Source organism: Anser anser (genome assembly GCF_964211835.1).
Source record: "Anser anser genome assembly, chromosome: 4".
Taxonomy (NCBI): Eukaryota; Metazoa; Chordata; class Aves; order Anseriformes; family Anatidae; genus Anser; species Anser anser.
The window spans coordinates 30,715,209-30,727,938 of record NC_139724.1 but is presented as its reverse complement, the minus strand read 5'-3'; the positions used below and the strand labels follow the sequence as shown (position 1 = coordinate 30,727,938).

Below are 12,730 nucleotides of genomic sequence, written 5' to 3'. Positions count from 1 at the left end.
ACATAGATACCTTCTGAAAAAGTGTTAACTGGATTTTTCAGAAGGGTATACTTGAAAGGATATGGCGTGCAATGGGGGGGCAATGCAGAACAATGTAAGAGTACCTTAGATATTGAAAAAGCTTGTTTTAGGGCAAAAACACTGTTAGTATTATGTATTCATACAGCCCTAAGCTAATCATTTTGGGCTCAAGCCCATTTTGGGCTTCTAAAATTACAGCACAACAAACATACAAATGTTAAAATATACTTGTATCATCATATGTGAATTTGTGTGTGTGTATATACAAGAAAAAATATGATATATATATTAAAAAAAAAAAAACAACAACCAACTATATTGTTTTCAGAAATCAAGCCATGGGACTTTTAGTTATAACCTTGTGCAAATGAGAATTACCCTGAAGTCAGCTGTGGCTGGATGTGTAAGGGGTTCAAAACAAAGAACAAGAAGAAATTCAGGAGTCTGAAGTTCCTTAGCTACTTCTGCTCCCCAGGATCTTCTTAGGACTGAGTCACATGCGGGTTTGCAGAGCTACCAGATGTCTGTGAGCATGCAAGCCCTGCAGGGCTCTGGTCACACAGAGGTTGAACACCTGATGCTTCGGGTCTCTGCAGTGTTTGGGAATTGGCCAGGCTGCGTCACTCGATGGCTCATATCACATTAGAGCTTGCTCCTCTGAGCAGCTCCCCCTGCATCTCTGCTCTAGCCATGTGGAAAAATCCAGCCCTTTGAAGCATATGTTATATTATTTTAGGATGTTTAATCAGGTTATTTTTCAGGCATCTGCATCTACCTAGGAGCCTGAATTTGTGCAAACTGTTCCAGAATTATGTCTAGAAGCTTCTACAGGCTGATGTTTGGCTTAACACAGTCTTTAATCAAAGTACAAAATTCTCTCTTGTTCCTTGCTTAGGCCATGAATGGTCTCTGCCTTAGTGACAATTCAGGATGAAACTGCAAAACAGAGCACAGCTTTGTTCTGCCTTCTGGAGTTGTGGTATTTTCAGTTTTGACATCTTCCTTACCTTGATCTGTGCTCCGCTCTGGAGATTTTTCCTGGCAAAATGGCTGAGCTCTCTCACACCCCACCCAATTTCTCCAGGGCAGTCAGATCTGCGAGGTGGTGCACGTGAACAGGAGGCTGGCCGCCACAAGTAGTTAGCATCACTGGTACCCTCTATTGCTGGAGATGTCTCTCCTATGTAGTGAGTGTGTTCAGCCCTCCTTGTTCTGTGATCACGTATGGCATCTGGGCCTTAGAGACAGGAAAGATGGAGAAAGTAATTATTTAGATAGCATACTGAAACAGTCGAGCAACAAAAACTTCATTTCCTTTTATCTTGCTTATAATGCAACAATCATATAGGTGTTCCACTTTGCAAGGATATCATACCAGTTATACGTTTGTTAGAGTGTCTCCTGGAGTGGGGGTTACACAAGGCTTTTTTTCACTGAAATATTTCCTATTCCTGCTCTAAAAACATGGCTACTGGAAAAGAAACAAGGCATGAAACAAAACAAAAAGCAAATTTTTTTGATTGGATGCACACCTGTGAAAATGGTACTTTAAGTTTTACTCATACAAACGCGCCCATGAAATGAATATATATTAGCAGAAGATATAAATATAGAGTGGCTTTGGTTTACTAAATTAAGTCACTGTAGGCTTTCTAATCCAGTATTAAAGTAGCTTTAATTCATTTTAATCGAGTTCACTGTCAAGCTAAAATGTCATTGAGTGCAAAGACACTTGAAATAATGAAGCCCAGTGATTTTTAAGTGACACTTCTCAGGTCATTCAGAGATGTCTACAAGGAAATCTATTGAAGAATTGAGGAAGGGTATGCCTTTATAAAGCAAAATGGGTGTGAATATATATTACAGCTGGTCAGGTGCGAATCCAAGTGACACAGTACAAGAACACTGAAGCAAAGCTATGCTCCGTGTTCCTGGTCCTCTGAGCCTCCAGGTGGGACACCTAGCTGGAAAGCATCACAGTTCCCAGCCAGCCTGAGTACCTGAGTTTTCTTTGGTTGAAAATCAAGACAGGAGGGTGGATGCTAAGGCTCAGAGCTGACCTCAGTGTTTCATTCACCAGTAGCCTCCACACCATCATTTCACTGTCCATAAAACAGAGGCTATCATGTCTTTAGCAAGGGGTGCTGCGAAGTTCATGAGGTGCTGTTTAGACTTTATGGACTAAATATAAACAAGTAAATCATGTATTTTGAAAACTGCTTTCACAACATAGATATCTGGAAACTTAACCTGAAGGCTTATGATTGCAGGCTGTGCCTCTCAGCTGTGCAGACAGGGCAAAGGAGTGTTATGGGAACTCATAAATCACCAGAGTCCTCGCAGCATTGATTTACAGTCTGAGATTAGTATTGATATTTTTACTGCCCAAATCGAGGGTTGTTAGATCTTGTCAGCATATGAAGACAGTGTCTGCCTTTATGGTTATTACAAAGCATTTGAATTGTAGCTTCAAAAAAGATATCCCAAGTTTATCATGACTAAGTTGTGAAGATCACAGCTGACTGAAAGGACACTCTTGTTACCGTTCCCACCATCACCTCTATTATTTGGACTTTGTAAGGATTCACTCACCAAATATCATTCAGCCAGCTGAACCTCACACAGGTTTTCAGCTGAGAAGCAAACACCTGTTGTATGTTTGTTAGGAAAAAAAAATAATAAAAAAAGGAAAGCTCTAGAAATATTTAATGGTTAAGATGGAGGACAGGTTTTTGGGTATCAAGCAGAGTTCTTACACCACAGGCTCAGTTCTGGAACTGTCGCAAGGAGAAATCATAAAGCATGGGAAGTCATAAAGCAGAGGAAAGCCTCTGGAAAAGCCACAAGCCATGTTTTTTGTTAAAAGGACAAGCCATTAAGAGTGTGCTGACACAGTCTCCTACTGGAGCAGCAGATGATGATGCCAGACAATTTCATTGCTGGTATAGATTTAAACCAATTCCCTGCTGGTCTACTGATATTTATGCTATTGCTTTGGCTATTAGCTATGTTGATGCAGGCTGAGGAAGAAAAAAAATACATCCTCCAAACTACTAGTTGGCAGAAAATAAAGGTGCAAAACAGGAGGGTGAGTTTTCACATGGAGTTTTTCCCAAGCAACTACTGGAAATGAAGGAAAACAGGAACAGAAAGGAACTCCTTTTGTGAAATGCCTGGGGAGTCATTCCAGAATAGCTTCTATAATTATATGCTAATCCAGTTGAACTTTCAAGTGTAGATAATACAGGACTCCTATCATAGGCAAGGGATTCATTTTCAAGCCATATGTCTTCTCAGGATCCATATTAACTTAAAATAGATCACTACGTGCAGAGACGGTTGAAGCAAAGACCATGATAGCCCAGTTAAAAGTCAAGTTAGTCTCTCAGTAAAGGCTGATGATTTTGTTTTGACTGCCTTACCATGGAAGGGCACCTTTTAAAACCAGTTTCAGACCTATTCTGCCTGGAACCACACGCTAGGCTTGGGTAGCCCATGCTCTGCTTCCTTTAGCATTGTGCCCATGTTTGCAGCAGCTAAACTCTGCAAAGCAGGTATAAACTGAGCCTTCTACTCTGAGTTAACAGCTGATGCACTGTGTGGATCCACAAGCTATGCGTGACAGGGCCATGATAATTTATGACATTGTTTCACTAATTAAAGGTGACAGGGAAGTTTTACTAAGTTGTTTCAGTGGTCCAGTTTACAGCACAGCCCCCAAACAGTCACATTGGCATGACTGCAGAGGCAGTGAACTGTGTCATTGGTGCAAAAATAAAAAGCAGGAACCTCTTAAATCTACTTTGCTGCCAGAGAAAATATAGGTTGGAACTACGTCCTGATTTTTCCATTGGGTTTATTATTTTTCGTCTCCATAGCCTGAACTCTCATTTGACAGTACATTCCACTTTCTGCAGAAGAACCTACACTAATTGCATGTGTTATTGTTCATCCGGGCTTCAGAGGAAACAGTGTCTTTGGATAATCTGTAGAAATTGAACTGTAATTCAATAGAAAGTCAAGTAGTCTCTCAGTGCTTCCCACTGTGATTAATGTTCTGTAAGGAATGCCTTCATGTTTGTCATACAGAAAGCAGAGTTTAGACTTTCTTTCTTCTTTGCAGAATAAGGGAAAGAGTAAACAAAGAAATCAATTAGGAGTGTTCCGTTAATAAGGATGAAGATGGAATATATCTGTCACTGGAAAAAACCCTGGCTTCGCTCCTGAGGGACTGCCTCTCAACAGTTTTGGCTTAGCAAAGGCGTTCGAGCAGGCTATTCTTGGTCAGATAAAGAGAAGCGCTGCTGGCAGTGCGTGCTCTGTGGAGACTTGAAATCTCTGCAGTATGCTCCCTCCCTTGGTCCAGATGCGCTGATTCTCTAGGCAGAGTGAAAGACATATTTATTTGATCAAGGTTTTGGAGAAAGCTGTGGGTAGGTTCCCAGAGCGATGAACAGGGGGAGAGAGGGTGGTAAGAATGACAGTTATTCAAATAACACTGAGACTGGTTTTCCTTTTTGGTTTTGTCGTTCCTGCTGAAATATTAATTATAAGTTAGGGCATCAAATTTTATTATTTTAGTGTAAATAAATAAATCACTCCTAGCAGTCTCATTTCCTAGCAAGCACACATGCTAGCTGGGTATGTTTAAAAGCATGGAAAACCTAATCAAAGATAAACCAGCTTTCTATTCTGTCTTAAAAGTGATAAGCCAAGTCACACTGAGTGCTAGATTTCTTATTTGCAGACTATAATTTCAAACATTACTCCAAATGCGAGCATGTCTTTCAGGCTTGTTTTATTTCCATTATTTTCTTCAGAAGGTGGAGGAAGAGATTCAGCATCATAAACTGCTTTCCATCTTTTGTTCACTAAGTATATCTCCTCTTGAGAAGCACCAAGTAGCAACAAGTAATTGGGGGTAACCACTCATGAGGGACAGCGGAGGCAGAAGACTGTCTGTCTCCCACTTTTTTTTTCTTCTTTTTTTGTACCCAGCCATGGCTGGATGTAATGCCACACACCTTTTATTGGCACCAGTGAAGGCAGCTTCAGCTGCTCTGCCTGCCTACCCGTGGCTGCCCATTGCTCTGAAACAACTGTTTCTCAACCACATGGTAAAATGCTTTTTTTTTTTTTTTTTCTCCTCCCTGGTTATTTTTAACACACATCAGTTCACTGATCTCATTTTCCATGTGGCCTTGGGGGAGGGAAACGGTTGTGCCAAAACAAACAGCGCGAGATGGGAACCGGTGGCTGAAGGTCAGGAGCGCTGAAGCCAGCATTGCCCCGAGGAGAACGGGGAGCAGCACCGGGAGCTGTGCTCCCGCGGGTGCAAATGCCTCTGGGTCCCTGGTGGGGCTGCCTGCAGGCCTGGGGCCAGGGCCATCAGTGGAGGAAGGCAGGTGCTGAAGGGTGGCTCAGGTCTCCCCATCTGAGCCTCCTGGAGGATCTGAAATCACAAATAGCCCATGCTCTGTGCAGAGTTTGTGAGTTCAGTCCCTAAGTAGTCGTGTTTCTTCTTTAGTACTTTCCTTCCTTACATATATGCTAGGAAGATAACGAGGCACTTAGACACAAGAAGTGTCATCTTAACACCCTGGTTAGATATCTTCCAAAGGTGACATATACCAGCTGAGCGTACTTCAAGTAGTATTTAACTCTGCTTTTATTTGCTCAGCTTTTTCTACTGACTGTGATTCAGAGCCTGTGGCTGGAAGACAGCAGAAGAAATAAAAGCTAACTTTACATTTCTGTCACCTCGTTCAAGCAGTTAAATCAGGATTCTCTGCAAGAAAGACTGAAAAGATACAGTGAAGAAGTCCTGCTAGGTCAGGTTTACCACTTGTTTGTCTGTTTTATCATCTTTGCTTCCTTGAGACAATGGTTTCTGAGACTATGAGATAAGGAGAAACCCCTTTTAACCTTCGGGTCGCCAGTTGGGTCAGGAGACCTGGCTTGAACTGGTAGAAATGCTAGGACATAACTGTGGAGGTATGTGAGCATGCTACTTCTGAGAAATCAGATCATGACAAAAGAGACAGCTGTTTTGTTGAAGTCAGAGTGAAGAAACTTACAGATACTATTACAGAAATAAATCCCATTTTATTTTTAAGGAGTTTAGGTAATTAAAAAAAAAATCTAATTTTTAAACCATTGGCAGTGGAGCAGTAATCATAGACCTATCCAGATTATTAGGGACTTGAAATGTAGGTGTTTGCTTCTTTATCTCAAGAGCCATATAATGCATATGAATAACATGTTAATTTTGCATCAATCTGCTAACTTGTAAATCTGCAATAACGTGCTTGTTTCATTACAAGCACCAGAACCCTATAAATAATCAGGTGCAGTTTGCTTTTCATTTTACAAGATATCAGTGTCACTAATAGCAAGCTGTGCATTCTTGATTGGCGATTATGTTGCCACGATTAAGTTACTTGTGGTGTTTTAAAAATAACCTTGACTGTTACTCGTCTCAGAATTGCCTGGCATAAATCCCTCACAGGAGCAATGCTGGTGCCACACAATGCTGCTGCAACCCTATTCAATTGAGGACAGTCAGCAAGAAGGGTCCAGAGCACTCTCCGAGATTAGTTTCTGAGGAAAAATGCTTTCTGCAGAAAACATATGCTCCTAAGAGATAATAATCCACCATCCACTGGGAGTAACAGCAATCTTACCATTAATTTCATGATATTAGATAAAAAGACAGGGTAGAATAGCTTTTTGGTAGAAAAAACTCTTAGTTCAGTAAGGAGCACAGAGGTTGGATCAAAATAGGTTTATCCACCATGACATTTTTCTAAAACTTGCCTTGTGGTGTTTTTTTTTTTTTATATGGTATTAGCAATGCTGTAAAAGAGCTGAACAGATAAGGCAGGCTGTTCTTGTCACCAGTTGCTACTTGCACAGCTTACACCGTGCTGTTACACCACTACCTGCTCCTTCTGACAAAGGGTGGGGATGGTGGTGTGCTGGGTCACAGCAAGAAGGCAACTCAGCCTCCAGGTATTGTGCCACCGAATATATCAGTGCTGCACCTCTGTCTGGAGTATTGTGTGCTGCTCTGCTTCCCCATTCTTACCGGTCCCAAGAAAGGATTTCTTAAAATGAGAAAAGGTACTGAAAGTGATCGGTGTGGGTGTACGTATCTGCCTGTGCCCCTCTGTTAATCTTAGCAGCTGATAATTAACAGTAATGTGGAATCAAAGCAAATGGATTTGACTCTACATTTTCAAGAAGCCTGAATAAATTTTACTCTCTCCTGCTCTCGGAAGTGACTGAAGGGGCTGTAGTAGAGAGCTATTAAATAATAACTGATCTGAAGGGGGTGAATAAGGAACAATTGCAACATTTCATAAAACAAAAACTGGAATTAAATAGCCAGGAATAGATTTAAAATTTCAAATGAATTTCTTTTTCACAGTTCATGGTCAAACTGAGTCACCTTTCACTGCAAAGAGGCTGTAGAGCAAAAACTGTGACTGAGATTTAAGAGCAGTTTTGGAAAGGATATTGGATTATATAAATTCTTGATCTGACCCCAAACTGCAGTCTTTCTATTCCTGTGACTTGTACCCCCAGAGCAGAAAACTACTGCAGTGTGTAACTTGAAGGGCATATACCCATACAATCAGTGATAATGACATGAATATACTGTATTTTGACACAATATATGCCACCCAGATATTGTCTGTAGTATTTTGGAATTTGAGGAAGAATGAGAATATTGAAGTAGTTTCTAACATCATTGTTTAATTATTACAAGATACAAGTGCACTGAAATGTATAGTCTCTAAATTTTTACTCAAAAATCAGTGAGTGATGGTCGTGATTCACACTGTGATTGAAAAACAGGCCCCAAGACAAATTCAGATACAAAAAGTACTTTTTTTTTTTTTTTCAGTCCATCAGCTTTGTTCTTGAGCCTGCTCTTTAAAGCTGATATGCTTGAAATTCAGATGAGGTTGTAGTAGGAAGACATCTCAGTAATTGCGGCTAACCAGGAACACTGGGGAATCCTTGCTTGCTGTCAGCAGGAGGCTTTCATTCAGATCCCCAGAAGAGAATCACGCTCTCTTCTCCAGCCCTGCGAGGGGGGTTTCATCAATAGGCAGGTGCAGGGCATGCTTTTAAAGTAATGAATGAGAACTGCTGAGCAGAGCACAAAAGCTACAAATTGAATAAGTCTCCAGTTCACATCAGCATCTCTGGGTGTGTGTGCACGTGTGTGTCTTGTGCACAATAAATAATCCGTTATGCTTGAAAAATACCTACAAACTTGGTCTAAACTATGTAAACAATTAAAGGACAGAGATTTCTCTCTAGGTTTCAAACTGTCCAATGAAATAAAAAGATTGGCACCTGTTAACAGACCTTTTTTTGGGGTGGGGGATCCCAGCATCGTGACCTACCTGAGAACACCATCCTCGCCTCCACCAGCGCCAAGCCCCTGGTGGCTCTTGTAGGGGATGGAGGCTTGGAGCAGGCCCTCCCTGCCTGGGGAGGGTCCCAGCTCCTCTGCACCTTGGTTCCTCTGCCCATCGTGGTGACAGTGGCTGGCTGTCCCCTCCTCTGAGTGCTGGGGATGGGCGCATTGTGACATATCTTCCCCCAGGCTCTGATGAGGTTCCTGACACCATGACGTCAGGACATCCTCAGCTGACACCTCGACGGGTGCAATAAGTCAGGAAACTGCCTGCTAACAAGTAAAATGATGTGTCTTTAGGAATTTAGAGTTGTAAAGACCCTGATGTTCTGGGGGTTTTATTGCCATTTGCTGCCCAGTGGGTTCTTTCTCTAAAATGATGGCAACATCACTTATTACTCTTCAGGATGCTCCAGGCCATGAAAGTGATCTCTGTGAGCACATGCTGCTCTTTCTCTAGAGCTCCTTTTCTCTGGTTCACCCATTATTATTATTATTTTTGTGTGTGCGTGTGCTGGCAAAAGATACGGAATAAGACTCCCAGATAAAAGTCTCACTGGCGTGCCTGTCAGAGCTGCCTTATTTCCTGCAGATACTCCAGCTGCCGATTCCATCTGCTGTCTCCTCTTTTTTCTTTCATTTGTAAACACCTTAGGGCACGAGCCGTTCCTACGGGTGTGCGATCCCAAAGGGACTGCGGTGGTGTAATACAAACCCTCTCTGCCACGGCAATATGTGTAATATTAAAAACGCTCAGCAGAGACTTCCAATATGTCTCCAACCACATCTGAACTGATAAGACTTCTAATTAACAAGTAATCAAGGATAACACAGCGTTCGTTGACACTCCAGTTAAACATGTGTGACAGCTCTGATTTGTGTATTGAGGCTTTCTTTTAGTATCAATAAAATAGCTTGCTTTTTCGCAACCTTCCCTACAGGGTAATGGGGAGTATCTGAGAGTGTGATTGGAGATGCTTGTCGGTGCATGACTTCTGGCAAATTCTGATGTTCTGAGTAAGACCCAGGCTGGTGGACACTGGGCTCTGAATCACCCTGGGTTACTTGCTCAACCGCATTTTGCTCTTGGCTCCTCCTCTTGACCCTCCAGCTGCTCCTCCCAGCCTGGCTTGTCAGCTCTCCCCTGCTTTCTGAGGCCTGTTCCCCCATTCCTCACTCCTCCTCCTCCTCCTCCTCCTCCTCCTCCTCCTCCTCCTCCTCCCTGTGCCTCCCCTGCAGCCTTTCCCCGGAGCCTTGCAGCCAGATGGCTTCATTCTCCATCACACGGGTGGGGGTGCACCAAGCCTCCTCCTGGCCTGGCCAGGGCCTCCCTGGGTGCAGCCTCCAGTTGGCGTCCGCACTGACTGGCGGTGGGCCGCAGTACCTTGCCTCTGGGGTCAGGCTCAGGGGTTGGCTCCGTATTCCCACTCGTCTTTGTGGAAAAGTTTAGCCATTTCGAGTACCAGCGTAGCTGAAGAGGTGTTGTGCTTGCACGTGATGCTGTGCTTCTTTCCATCTGCTGAAGCTGGCATTGTTCAGCTCCCTACAGGAAGGGGGATAGCCTTTACTTTTCTTGTGCATCTTTACACTGTACAAACTTCTTTTACAGTCAATGGTATGTACCTATTTAGGAGAGTAAAAAATCACCCTTCTGACTGGCATAGATATATTTTGTATATAAAAAGCCTAATAAGTCATGGAAAGATAAAATACAAGAAAACACAAGTGCCTTATGGTTGGTGGACTACAGATTAGATCATACAATTTCAAAATCTTCAGCAGTGACAAGAATACTAATTTCATTAAAAAGGCTTGCAAAAGTGCATCTAGTTTTGAAGCAGCCACACGGCAGGTGTCAGGACTCCCTCAGGCCATGCAAAGGAGCCACTTTGCTGCAGGGCTGTGTTTCTGAGATGGAGGCAGAAAGGAGGCAACGCTGCAGCATGCGTTCTGCCTTTTCTGCCTACTTGGACCTGGTAAGGTGTTTTGTCTTAAAACATTTCTAAATGAACTACTCTGGTAGCTGGATGCAGCAATCCATGATACAAAAGAATGCGTGAGCTCACTGGTAGGGTTTTCTGCTGAAAGGCTGAAAGAGAACCTGTATGTTTTGCTTACTGGGAATTCTTGGTAGCAGATATCACTGTTGCTATTTATTTGGGCCCGGCTCTGTGCTGGAGCCACTGTCTGGGTGCAGCGTGGTGGTTTCACACCGGTGGGTAGCTCCCTCACTCTCCTTCCTCCAAAGACCAGAATGCTCCCACTGAGGTGAATCGTTCCTCCTGCAGTCCGTAGTGTGGCGTCTCAGCTCCAGCTGCAAAGATTTGGGGTTAAGATGCCAGACTGGGGGCTGGAGCAACTGAGCTGAGGGCTCGTGCCCTTCTGCCATCCCTGCTGTGGAGGGGGAGGTCAGAACATCAAACGCTGCAGTTAGTAGCACGATATACCACAGCAGGAAACCTTACCAGGACTCATCTGTTGTATCTTCAACGCTTCTGAGAGCATATTCCATTTTTTAATTTTTTTTTTTCTTTTTCATTTTAGTGGACTAAACTCTTCTATGGAGCATGCTCTGGTGAGCCCCAGCTCACCCATGGGCTCTCGGAGCAAACTGTAGGAAGATGCAAGAGGACTATGAGAAGCCCGATGTAGATGATGTACAGCCACATTAATTATTGATCGTGTTAGTTGATGAGTCGTGCTGAATTGATCTGTGGTAAGATAATGTGAATTAAAAGCCGCTTGAATATTTAATTCCAGGCTTTTTGGATATGGCAGGAATTTGAATGAAAGACAACACGTGAGTCATGACTGGAATCAACTTTTCAGTAAAGACAGGCTATTAGAATAAAAGGCACTACCCAAAGGTAAATTCCAATTTATTAGAGGAGAAAACTCTGGCACGTAAACATTTTAATGGGAGACTAGAAAGCTTTCCAGATGAAATTCTCTAAATAGATGATGATAGATGGAGATTTTCTCGTTATTAGTTTAATTCCTGCGTATATGACTTGATTAAACCTTGCTGCATCTGAGGTAGTGCCTGAAGCATCATAGGAAAAATGCGAGACTGAGATGCTGTGGGAAGTGAAGGAGGGCTGTTGGCTGAAACTCTGTGTTTGCTGCAGTACAGCTGGGGCACAGCTTAAGTGAAATGAATCTACACATGACTGGAGAGAGGAAGCAAGGAAGAGGGTTTTCTGATGATTCTGCACACTGTGCTAGGGGAGGACTCAGGGAGTCAGTGCCCTGCATGCTAGCAGCACCAGTCTGGCAGTGAAGGAAGTCCTGCTGAATAAACAGGTCATGGCACCTGAAGAAGAGCCATGGGGGCCTTCTCAGGATTGTATTGCATTGACCCAAAAACCTTTCTGAAGGACTTTGTGGTAGCGTTAATACAGTTTTGGAGGTCAGCATACATTCTTGGTTGGCTTAGGTGCTGCAACTCCAAATAAATCCTTCCCGGACTTCTTCCAGCCTCTCCACAGAGAAATGTCCTTAACACAAAGCAGGCCTGGTCCTGAAGTAGAAATGTGTTTTGTTTCAGTGTTTAGGGCATACAGGCTAGCGTTTTTCTTAGTGAGAAGAGAGGGCTCCTGCCTACGGCCATTTCTTCCTCCCCTTCCATCTCACTTCATTCCTCCGTGTACCAGGGAGCACTTTGGCAGCCAAGGGTGTTTGCCTTATTTTTCTCACCCTTCACAAAAGCTGCCCTCTGCTTAACATGCGCATTCCTTCCTTCAGAGCCATTTTCCTCTGTGGACTCTCAGGGCTGGCCAGCGGCCAAACAGTAGGGTGAGCTGCATGCAAAAGCCTTGATCATTGACAGGCTGTCTTACAATTTCTTTCTTGTATTCAAGATGCAGATGGATGTTATTAGAAAGGTTTTTACTTTGAATGTGCACAACTTGTCCACATGCCTGAGATTAGCGCTCAAGACTTATATAATGCTTTTCATCCTCAAAAGGGCTTTACAAGCGCGAGTCCTCAGAAAGCTCCTGTGAGGTGCCTTCATTTTGTTATATACTTTATAACAAGGAGGGACACATGTCAGTGACTTGTTCAAAGATGTATCACTCAACAAGCATTATAAAGGAAGGAAATCTTTACACTTCCCTGGTGTTCCTCTTTGATGTTTTCCTGTCAAAAAATCATAGTTTCACCACAGCAGCATGTTTTTCTGTATGAAAGAAGTGATTAGTGACATCAAAAATTTAAATGTATCTCAGGTTATAGTAATACTAGATAAATACACAGCATTTCTAAAATTTATGAGGC

The 12,730-nt window shown here is 42.9% G+C and overlaps 1 protein-coding gene across 1 annotated transcript in view; it reads right to left on the bottom strand.

Annotated features, from left to right (window-relative positions):
* SPMIP2 (sperm microtubule inner protein 2) overlaps window positions 1–8,824 on the bottom strand; it is a 40,420-nt gene extending 31,596 nt beyond the window's left edge. The window contains exons 1-2 of the mRNA XM_083832711.1: window positions 8,439–8,824; window positions 1,029–1,258 (exon numbers count right to left, since the gene is read on the bottom strand). Of these exons, the coding sequence (XP_083688837.1) occupies window positions 1,029–1,258; window positions 8,439–8,568 (360 nt within the window). The 5' untranslated portion in view covers window positions 8,569–8,824. The remainder of the gene's footprint in view (window positions 1–1,028; window positions 1,259–8,438) is intronic.
* Window positions 8,825–12,730: the final 3,906 nt, after the last annotated feature.